This window comes from Pseudorasbora parva, chromosome 2, assembly GCF_024679245.1.
Source record: "Pseudorasbora parva isolate DD20220531a chromosome 2, ASM2467924v1, whole genome shotgun sequence".
NCBI lineage: Eukaryota > Metazoa > Chordata > Actinopteri > Cypriniformes > Gobionidae > Pseudorasbora > Pseudorasbora parva.
In genome coordinates, this window is record NC_090173.1 from 21,130,038 (window position 1) to 21,141,583 (window position 11,546).

Below are 11,546 nucleotides of genomic sequence, written 5' to 3' on the forward strand. Positions count from 1 at the left end.
CAGCAGTTAAAATGCTGATGTTCCAGAAAGACAGATAAAAAAAATACATCAAGACATTTAACAGAACCTTGAACCTATTTTAACACATTTTAGAAATATATTCATATTTTATGAACCTATTAATTTAATACATTATTTTAATAAATATGTTTAATATTTATTATTTTAGAAGTAAACTAATCACAACCAATTTATTTACATATGTATTTTTTTAATAAATACTTGTTTTTAATAGTCATACATAGATCAAGTGCATCTTTATGACCATCAGCTTCTACCAGACTTTAGCTGGTCTAGTGTCTTTTTAGATATATATATATTTTTCACACACCTTGGAACTTGATTAGCACATTAAAGCACTGTGATATTACACGTGGTATGATAATACAATCATGTCAAAACAAACATGGTCAGTATTATATTACATTTGCAGAAAATGATTAACCAAAATCATATGGCAAAGCCACAGTAAATTCTGAACCAAAGGCAAAACAACACACTAACATGTTTTAAGAGCTGTCATAATATGCAATCTCGCCTAATGAAATATGCATGCAATAAAATAATAAAGACATGATGCATGTTAGTTACATAACAGTCCCACCTTCACACAGCATCAGGACCAAAACAAGCACCCTCCTTTGCCCACTGTGGCCAAGGTGACCTGTAGCCCTGATAATCTTCAGTCATACGTATGGCAGCCCAAAAAAGATGCTGTCTCACTCACTCAGCAAACATATGGCACAGTAACCTGACAAGCAAACTCAAGACCATGTGCTTGCACACTACACACAATGCAACTTCCAACAGGCTCATAATGCAACATTAAACACCCTAAAAGTATTCGAACAAAAGACTGCGCATGCACAGCGGTAGCACGTCAACCCAATGCTTAAACATGACAAGTTTAACTGTTGTCTTACTTTACAATGGTTGATGATACATCTCATCTATTGGTATTCCACTGGACTGGACTTCACTTGGCGTTTCCGATAGCCAGCAAACTTCAACCGGAACCCCGCCCATTTTCAGGATCCATCCAATTGTTGGCGAGTGTTTCGAAGACCGGCATTGCAAATAACCAATAGGGTTATTTAAATGACTTCCGTGACAGGGACGAGAGCGGTATGATTATAATAGACGGTGTTGGAACGATGACCTAGTAAACCAATCACATCGCTGCTCGCTGTTCTCGGTGGAGCCTGAGGACCAATAGGAATGCTCACCGGTTTTGGTTAAACGCTCAGCGTTCAGATTTTACCAGAGGGATATAATTAATGGTGCAATGGAAGTTATCATGCACGTCATTGTTTAAATAGTAAAAATAAACTATACTTTCAAGAGTACAAATAGTTCCAATTACACAAGATGATTTTTTGTGGCCCACAATGGAGGATTCGGCTTTGCCTATTAGAACAAACAAATCAAACAATAATTATAATAATTTAATATATTATTTTATTATTAAATATTTAAAAAATTAATATATTATTTTATTATTAAATATTTAAATAAATAAAAAAGATTAAATAGTCTCTAAAATCATGGGCACTTGGACTCCGGGAGCTTTCGTTTGAAGAACACCTTTAAAAGAGTGATCGTACTGCCTCCTGCAGGCCAATTTATGCTATTGTGTGTTTGTCTGCCCCTTTTAAAATATAAGTTGTTTCTCCTGAAAGCAAAACAATACGACTCTATTTTATACTACAGTCTTTTATTGTAGAAAAAATATCACATATGACATCAATTATAAAATCTAAGTAGTCACAGTAACGAATACACACTATCCTAAATAATTTATTTTGAATCATCTAACGTTGTGTTTGTAGTCATTAAATAAATTAATCGATGTTAATAATCATTCAAACATTCAAGGAAAAAACACACATTTTACATTCATAAATCTGTAACTGTATGCTGAGGATTCCATTTATATTTCAGTACAGCGTGAACATCAGCAGCTTTTACTGTCCAAATGCATTTTAATCCCAGTTTGGATTCCCATGAGTCTGCCTATAAAGCATGTTCATAAGCCTCCGTGTGTTGGAAGTTTTTGCACACACGAGTCGGAGTTCAGATGCGGTGATTCTGACTCCTGGCCTAACCGGTTATTTCAGTCCCTTATCAAGGAAGATGAATATTTCAAAAGATCAGGCTATGGATTTTAGGTTAAAGGTCTGTTACAGACTTTGGCTTGGTGTTATCAAGTAAAATCAAGCAGCACATACACAGAACCAGAAAAAACAGCCTGGCTTCTGTGGTATACAAACACAGGAAGGCTGAACTAAGATCTAGGTCCACTGTTGACAGCCATGATCTAAACCACTCCAGATCTGCTGGTAATCATATATAAGGTTAGTTCAAAATACTACACAAAGTAGTGACCAAGGTATTAAGGCAATTTTACAAGTAGGTTTGATTTCAGTAATTTTGCATTTGTCACCATTTTGTATATACACACTTACAAAATATCAATCAAACATATCATTACACATATCAGTCAAAAGTTTGGACACAGAAGTAATTATTTGCCACATTTCTGAATAAAAGTCACTTAACTATAAAACATGAAGAAAGAATAACCAAGTAAAACAAAACAAAAATGTCCTATATTTGATTTTTTTCTTTGTATCTAGTTTATACTTTAAACCTGGTCATATGTGAATCAGTGTTATTAAAATTATTGTTAATATATTGAATAGCTTTTATTTCATCTTTTCCACTTTAGTTTACATTTTAGTAATTGCTGTTAAATAGTTCTTATATAGCTTTGATTTTTTTTCTTTCAGTTTAAGTACACTTGTTTATTTTAAAGAGATGCTAAGGCAGCATTTCTATTTGCATTTTAGTTTAAGGATTTTTATCTCATATTTATATTTTATTTTACTTCAGCGTTATTTCAATAACCAAAAATAACACTTATGACTGCTTATGACGAATTGCTTGATTTCTAAGTTTCTTTGGATAAAAGTGTCTGCTAAATAAGTAAATGTAAAGTAATAAATGTAAATAAATGTCAAGACAAAGTTTCCATGTATGCTTTTCACTAGTTTCCTTAACTATCCAGTCCATCCAACCAACCATAAAAAAAAGTTTTAGATATTCATTTGTAGGCAAAATGCATATTTTCCTACACAATTTATATCAAGCATGCAAGCATAAGCTCAAACAAAAGATCATGAGATACAAACTGAGTCATGCGTCCAAACTTCTGACTGGCACTGTATATTTCGTCGATTAAAACTAAAGCACACATAATTTGACCACTGCTAATAACACGAGTGCTCATGTCAGCGCATGAAGTTCCTGCAGAGTTGCTAAACATCCTGTGGGAGCTCAGTGGGACGTCACTGTGCGTTTGACCCCCATGACCCTGAAGGTGGTGTTGGCGATCTTCTCGTACAGTAAGAACATCAGTGCGGCAGTGAGGACCGTCTGAAGCAGCTTTGCCTCCAGGCCTTTAAACAATCCCAGCATGCCCCACTTCCTGCAGCAAATCAATCAACAAACATCAGTTTGACAGGAGGAGTTCACCTGTCATAAAAATCCAATGATGCTCTTGACGATAACTTATTTGACAGCTCAGCTACTAACAGCTGCTTTTTGCACTACATGGGCACAGAAGTGAAATGAGTGTTTGAGTGTGTGTGTGTGTGTGTGTGTGTGTGTGTGTGTGTTATTGCACCTGACTCTATTGATGAGAAGATGCATGACAGATCTCAGGCTATTCAGGAGTTTGGACTGATCTGCCGGCTGCCCATGCTGTCCGAACTGAACACAGATGAACAAGGCAGTTTAAATAGACCATATTATCAAAGCACAAACAAACTTTAGAAACGGTGTGGTTTCCTGATTTCTAACGGTGGTTGTGAACTGGTGGGCTGCAGGTCTGTTCTGATAGGAACAGCAGAGAAAAAAATAATGCTTCATGAATATAAGAAAATAAAACAAACCATAAGCACGCATAGTTAAGAGAGCTAAATAAAGCCACTCTTAAAAGGGAGACGTCACTTATCGTTTATGTCGGTGGTCACATGTCCAAACAAACTGTACAATCTGTCTGTCTGTCTAAAATGGTCTGTCTAAGTTTATTTAGCTTTTATTAAATTTAATTTATTTCTGTGATTTAAAAGTTGCATTTTCATAAGCATTCCTCCAGACTCCGGTGTCACATGATCCTTCAGAAATCATTCTGATATTTTAATAGGATTCTTTGGTGAACAGAAATTTTGTACGAATACTGATTTTCTGTAACAATGTAAAATCAGTGTAGTACATCATTGCTGAATTAATAAAAGTATCAAAATGGCTGTCTACCCCATGACCCTAAATAGGACAAGCATTTTGAAGGATGGATACCTTTTCAAAAATTTAATTTTTTTCAAAAAAGTATGAATTTATTTAAAAATGTCTTTCTTAGTTACCCAAACCGTTTGAACGTATATGAGACCTGGCTGGCTAAATATAATCCAAATCTATTCTGGTCTTACCCGTAGAACAGACTGAACTGTCTGTAGTGGGTAGGTTATGGTGGTTGCTATGGCCTTAGCAACTGCTCCGATAAGAAACACCTCCACAGAGGAAAGCTAAGAACAAACAAACAGAATCAGAAACAAGAAATAAATAAGTGACATGTGAACTCCAAGTATGGTACCCTATACTCAGAATTTGTCATCTGCATTTAACCCAGCAAGTTAGAGAACACTGATTAGAAATGGTGAGTAGTAAACACACGCGCACTGCAAGCCGTGGACACACACCCAGAGCAGTTGCCATATTCACTGTGGCTCTTTTAAATGTCCCGCTTGTATTCGTCCATATAATGGCAGCAATTAGCAACCAGCAAAAGTACCACAGAATTATCTTATTTGACGTGCATCATATATTCCAAGTGTTCTGGGGGTATACAATATGAAAATTGTATGTATTTATAGGGTTACTTCAGTGATTTAGCATTAAGCTTTGTATTTAAACAGTCATTACCTTCACTATGCAATTTTTCCGCCACTAGAGGGCACCTATTCAAAATAAAGGAATAGTTTGATAACGCCAAGCTTGAGCGTGGCATCTTGGGTCATGTAGTCTTCACCTTAAAGCTGGTGGAAAATAGGACTCTGGCAGAAATCATGTTAATGGATGCGATTATTAACGTTACTGTAGTGTAAAACAGAGCAGGACTGAGTGTTGAGGAGCTGAGTAAGGCCGCTGGAGCAACTGTTACGTAACACACGGCTTGCGAGCAACGGGACCTTTATTATGACGGGACATAGTTACCGGCACCATTGTGGCTGCTGTGACACTTGTTCACACTGCTAAGAGTAAAACGTTTCTGCAGAATAAACCGAGGGTAACGCAGATATGATGCAATTGACAGGCGACACCCTCAGTCGTCCCGGCACCTTTAATGTAGTTGAAATGTGAAATTATTCATTTATAGAAAATGTATTTTTGTCTCATGGGGATGAAAACAACAACTCCCAGAATGCACTTGCTTCGTTACCCGACGAGGCCACTTCCAAAGCCACCGCTACTGGATTACTGGATCATTTGCCTACCGCGTTCATTTTCATAAAATCAGTTCAGTTAGAGAAGAGACACTACAATTAAAAAACCGAACTTGTCTGTTCAATAACGTGAGTGAGCAGAACGAGAGACACGGCACAAATGCAGCAGGAGTCCGATTAAGATTAAATTCATCACTAGAGCTGAGGTAAGCGTGACCGCGGCATACACTCACAGCGCGTGTTCAGTCTGACTTGTTTTCAGTTTATGCCTTTGGAAGCTTCACTTTCATAGGAATTACAGTGAGGAAAATAAGCATTTGAACACCCTGCTATTTTGCAAGTTCTCCTACTTGGAAATCATGGAGGGGTCTAAAATTGTCATCGTAGGTGCATGAGAGAGACAATCTAAAAAAAGAAATCACAATATATGATTTTTTAAAACTATTTATTTGTATGATACATCTGCAAATAAGTATTTGAACACCTGAGAAAATCAGCTAGAATTCTGACCCTCAAAGACCTGTTAGTCTGCCTTTAAAATGTCCACCTCCACTTCATTTATTATCCTAAATTAGATGCACTAGTTTGAGATCATTAGCTGCATAAAAGACACCTGTCCACCCCGAACAATCAGTAAGAATCCAACTACTAACATGGCCAAGACCAAAGAGCTGTCCAAAGACACTAGAGACAAAATTGTACACCTCCACAAGGCTGGAAAGGGCTACGGGGAAATTGCCAAGCACATTGGTGAAAAAAGGTCCACTGTTGGAGCAATCATTAGAAAATGGAAGAAGCCAAACATGACTGTCAATCTCCCTCGGACTGGGGCTCCATGCAAGATCTCACCTCGTGGGCTCACAATGATCCGAAGAAAGGTGAGAAATCAGCCCAGAACTACACGGGAGAAGCTGATCAATGACCTGAAAAGAGCTGGGACCACCGTTTCCAAGCTTACTGTTGGTAATACACTAAGACGTCATGGTTTGAAATCATGCATGGCACGGAAGGTTCCCCTGCTTAATCCAGCACATGTCCAGGCCCGTCTATGACCATTTGGATGATCCAGAGGAGTCATTGAAGAAAGTCATGTGGTCAGATGAGACCAAAATAGAACTTTTTGGTCATAATTCCAATAAACGTGTTTGGAGGAAGAAGAATGAAAGAATGATGAGTACCATCCCAAGAACACCATCCCTACTGTGAAGCATGGGGGTGGTAGCATCATGCTTTGGGGGTGTTTTTCTCCACATGGGACAGGGCGACTGCACTGTATTAAGCAGAGGATGACCGGGTAGCCTAGAAATCTAGACGCACCCTAGCGGCAGCAAATCTAATCTGCCCGCGAGTGTCGTCTAGCAACTCTCAATACCCTTCTGAGCTGTAATCGCCAAACTCTTGCCGGGCCAATCACATCGTGTATAGAGTAGGGGGGCAGGGCCATAATGACAACGGCCGAGTTGCGTTTGCGTACTTCTAGTAAACACAGAAACTGGCGAACGGCGGTTTTTCGAATCAGCTTTGACCGAGAAGACTTGGAAGACTTGGAGTTAAGCTTTTCTCTGAGAAAAGAACAAAGAACGGCACTGAAGTCATTCTTAAAAAGGGAAGATGTGTTCGGAGTTTTGCCGACCAGATACGGCGAATGTTTAATCTATTAACAAGCTCTGCTTCACCTTCGTTGCTCTGGTTGGTGTAGCGTAATCCTATCGCGTGCAGAGGGAGTTTGAAAGACAACCGTTTATCCCGCCCCTTGGATTGAGCTGTCTATGGTGAGTTTCAAGACCAAACATCTTGATGTAGGTCTGGCTTGTCAGGCTATGACCGGGGCCATGTATTGCAAGATTTTGGGGAACAACCTCCTTCCCTCAGTTACAGCACTGAAGATGGGTCGAGGCTGGGTCTTTCAACATGACAATGACCCGAAGCACACAGCCAGGATAACTAAGGAGTGGCTCTGTAAGAAACATATCAATGTCCTGGCGTGGCCTAGCCAGTCTCCAGACCTAAACCCAATAGAGAATCTCTGGAGGGAGCTCAAACTCTGTGTTTGTCAGCAACAGGCCAGAAACCTGACGGATCTAGAGAAGATCTGTGTGGAGGAGTGGGCCAAAATCCCTCCTGCAGTGTGTGCAAACCTGGTGAAAAACTACAGGAAACGTTTGACCTCTGTAATTACAAACAAAGGCTACTGTACCAAATATTAACATTGATTTTCTCAGCTGTTCAAACACTTATTTGCAGCTGTATCATACAAATAAATAGTTAAATTCATACATTGTGATTTCTGGATTTATTATTAATTATGTCTCTCACAGTGGACATGCACCTATGATGACAATTTCAGACCCCTCCATGATTTCTAAGTGGGAGAACTTGGAAGCAGGGTGTTCAAATACTTATTTTCCTCACTGTAATTTAAAAAGTTGAAACACTCACTTTGCTACACACCGCTCCGTTTACATGAATGCACAATCATTCAAAAATACTCCCGGGTTTCTACTGATACAAAACCATATGCTAAAGTAACCCTTTAATGAAAATCCTGACCATGGTCTTCAGTGCACGTGTTTGTGAACCGCAGTTCACTCTACCTCGCCCAGAAAAAGCACACAAAATTTGTGAAATCAAGATTAACAAAGTGCCTAGACAAGGCCTAGAAGAAAACGCCATGGAAGAAAATATCCATGTACTTTCTTCACCGGTTAAAAATCTCTGAGCCGGAACTACGATTGACTGATGACAGTTGACAGACGTGAGCGTGATTGTTATGATGATATTCAGATGACAGAAGATGGTACATTGATAGTATTTCATGTTGCGCATTTATCTTGATATTACTCACAATTTGTTTGCTTTTTCAGGGTGAGACGGAACTGCGTGCAGAGAAGACCAATGGCCAAGGTCAAGAATTTTGTTGAATATACATTACATTTTATATTGTATTTCAAATAATTTATATTTTATATTACATGGGAACATTCTGTGAAACTTTGCGTTTTTAAAAAAAAGCTTTAAGCTGGTCGCCATTAACTGCCGAAGATGAGCGATTTTTTTTTAAAATTCAAAATACAAATTTGTGTTCCATAAAAAAAAAGCGAAGGCCATACGGCATTAGAACAACACCAGGGTGCGCGTCTTGCCAAGTTTGAATATGCGACGTGTGAATAAAATTATTATGGAAAGTGAGAAATTTGAGCCTGTTCCCCACACAAAGGCTCCAGAAGACCTGAAATAGTGCACAATAATTTCTAGCTTTTTTGTCCTTATTGAAGCCTGACAAACTGTGGTCAGTATATACTTCAGTCATATGGGAAAGAGCTGCGAGCACACACACATTTATCATTTTGAAAGAAAGTAATTTGGTCGTGACATGACATGGTGAGGGAATTTTAATTTTTGGCTGAAGAAACTTGGATGTGCGGTTTATTTAAAGCTACACTGTGTAACTTTTTTAGTTTATTCTTAGCTAAAAACACTTAGTTCTTTCATAAATATATGTGGTCATTAATGTATATTTACTTCTTTCAAGTAATAAAGTATTACTTATTACTTTCTTTCAAGTCGTAAGTTTATAATATGCCGTTGAATATACATACGGGTGAGGGGTTCGAATGCCGGTCACCATGTTGGCCCTCCATCTTGAAAGTACAGTAACCAAAGAGGGACATACCCGTAAATTAAAGCTTCGCCTTTCGCGTTTTAACACTCGATGGCAAATGGTTCGAATGTGAAGAGGGGGATTGCTTGAATCAGCCACTGTAGGAGTTAAAACGTAATTGGAATTGAGAGGAACAGAAACTGGATGGTCATATACCTCTTCACCGCTAGATGGGGAAAAATATCACACAGTGTAGCTTTAACACATTGCAAACTCATTCGCAGTCACAGATAACACAGAGGAAACAGCACATTTACATTCAAACCAAAAAACCTGATTTAAATTCAACATTCAATGAAATGTCAACGGAAACTGAATGTTCTGTGACATCACCTTAGTGCATGTTTTTAGCCACGTGCGAAGTCATTTAGTCATACTCAACAGATGCGCGCTCATGAGTCACGAAAGTTGATCTGAATGAGCAAATCCACCCTAACATATCATCTGCACACTCGACATGATCAGAAATGCTGCAGTTACTGTTTCCCAGGCAACAGAGATCTTGTGAAGAGACTCATCTGTTTATCCATATGCTGTCATCCTGTCATAAATCAAAGTTGTTACATTACTGTGCCGTCTTTAATATTGTAAAAGTTTCATACTATACACTTTAGTCCATTATTAAAGAAGTCCCCAGAAGTCTGGGTTTTTTTTGGATCAGTGGTCAAACCTCTCTGTTCACGCCCCTCAGGAGATGCCTTTTCAGACCCTCGTAGATCATGAACTGCACGGCTGGATTGAGCACCAGCAGCAGTGAGGGAAACGTCCCATTCCATAACGCTCCCACTCCTTCCTGCTGCGCGATCTGGGCGAACGCATCTGAGGAGAAACAGATCAACTTATGATATCACTGGACACACATAATCACTGGAACTAAATGAATATCACATCTGATATCTTTTACCTATAATTCCATTGTAATTTGTAGGCTGTATGTCCTCATTTCTGAATTTCGCCCCCTGCAGTTTCAGTCTGGTATTGACTACCCAGAGGGGAGTGGTCACAAGAACATTCACGACACCTAAAGCGAGACGGTTAAAAAAATCTGATGTACATCACTGCCAACAGATGTGTTTGTTCTTTGTTCTATATTTTAATATATATATGTATATACAAATACATTTAAACAATATTTCTTTTACTTGCAGGTTGCACAAAGTATATATCCGACACAAGCTATTTTTTAAATAAGCAAACCTGCAGCAATGCCAATGACGAGGTCTCGCCCTGGCGTTGACCTCTGACCTTGCAGCCAGGTGGCCTTCAGACTATGGAAACAATAGAAGTAGACGAAGTTTGAGCAACATAGGCTGCAGATTACAGGAAACCAGCCTCTATATGGTGATAACCTGGAGAAACAGAGTAAAAAAAGAAAAGAAAAAGATTGGTCACTGGTTATGCTTGCAAGCTGAAATGAAAAAGAAAGACTTTTAAAGGCTTAGATGATGACACAAAACAAATCAATGCATGCAAAATAACTCACAGGCCCTCCTCCTTGATGATTTCTGACAGAATGGCTGGAGTAGATTTGGCTTTCCGCTTGTCATCAACTGCACAGAAACAGAAAGAAATGTGGTCAAATGTTAAAACAAGGGGACAAAGCGGATGTCAAACAAAACTCATGAGTTTCACTTTTTACCTTGTAGCCGGAGCCGAGCTGTGTCAAGAGGAAAGAAAACAGTCATCGCTGTAACACTGCCCTGCAAACAATTGACTTATATTGAAATGATTTTAATTGTGTATAGATGGATGGATGGATATTCATAAGTACAGACTCACCATATTAGATTTGTTTTTGTCAATTTAATATGCTCACTTTAAATATATTAAACAAATCAAAATCCACATTTTATGAAGACTTAATGATTCCTTTATAATTATTTAAATTTTTTACTTTAATTGTTTTTAATGCTGTCATGCAGTGGGCGTATGACAGAAAAGCAAACAATATTCCGATAACTCCACATGCTTCCACATTCAAAAAGCCGTAAACGTGATGATTTAAACCCCATACAGATGTTACGTGTTCATGAAGCTGTGTTTTTACCATCGCACCGGCGACCGCATGCACGAGACTCTCGTATGAGAAAACATCCAGGAGCTTCAGATCTCTAGATCCCATCGCCGCAAACTAAAAGATGCAACTGCAAAGTTTTTATTACTTCTTTAGAATATAGAGAAATAATATGCTTTTCAGGAGCGGTTTCACTGTCAACATCAAGCTGATCAACTTCCGGGTCCGTTTAAACCAATTAAAAAGTGTATAGAAATTTCCTCACCGATGATTGGACAAAAGTTGCTCTTGACCTCGTCGCGTTTTTTATGTCTCTGGTTTGAATAAAAGGGAACTGTAAGCATTTTTTTAACGATGAATCGACACA

General features: G+C 38.5%; 2 protein-coding genes across 6 annotated transcripts in view; both read right to left on the minus strand.

Annotated features, from left to right (window-relative positions):
• The window catches only part of mrtfaa (myocardin related transcription factor Aa), a 51,010-nt gene extending 49,999 nt beyond the window's left edge, over nt 1-1,011 (minus strand). For 2 of the 5 annotated variants that reach the window (XM_067459555.1, XM_067459520.1), the window contains exon 1: nt 924-1,001. The gene's annotated coding sequence lies outside the window, so the exon portion shown is untranslated. Of the gene's footprint in view, nt 1-923 lie in introns of all 5 variants that reach the window. The other 3 variants (XM_067459530.1, XM_067459547.1, XM_067459538.1) reach the window with 3 other exon arrangements.
• Nucleotides 1,012-1,697: 686 nt separating this feature from the next.
• slc25a17 (solute carrier family 25 member 17) lies at nt 1,698-11,404 on the minus strand. Its single transcript, XM_067459575.1, has 9 exons — nt 11,213-11,404; nt 10,805-10,865; nt 10,649-10,715; nt 10,363-10,514; nt 10,070-10,186; nt 9,836-9,984; nt 4,491-4,586; nt 3,686-3,771; nt 1,698-3,487 (listed from the first exon to the last, which is right to left on the minus strand). The coding sequence occupies exons 1-9, from the start codon at nt 11,285-11,287 to the stop codon at nt 3,337-3,339; spliced, it is 954 nt and encodes a 317-aa protein (XP_067315676.1). The 5' UTR covers nt 11,288-11,404; the 3' UTR covers nt 1,698-3,336.
• Between the last annotated feature and the right edge of the window lie 142 nt (nt 11,405-11,546).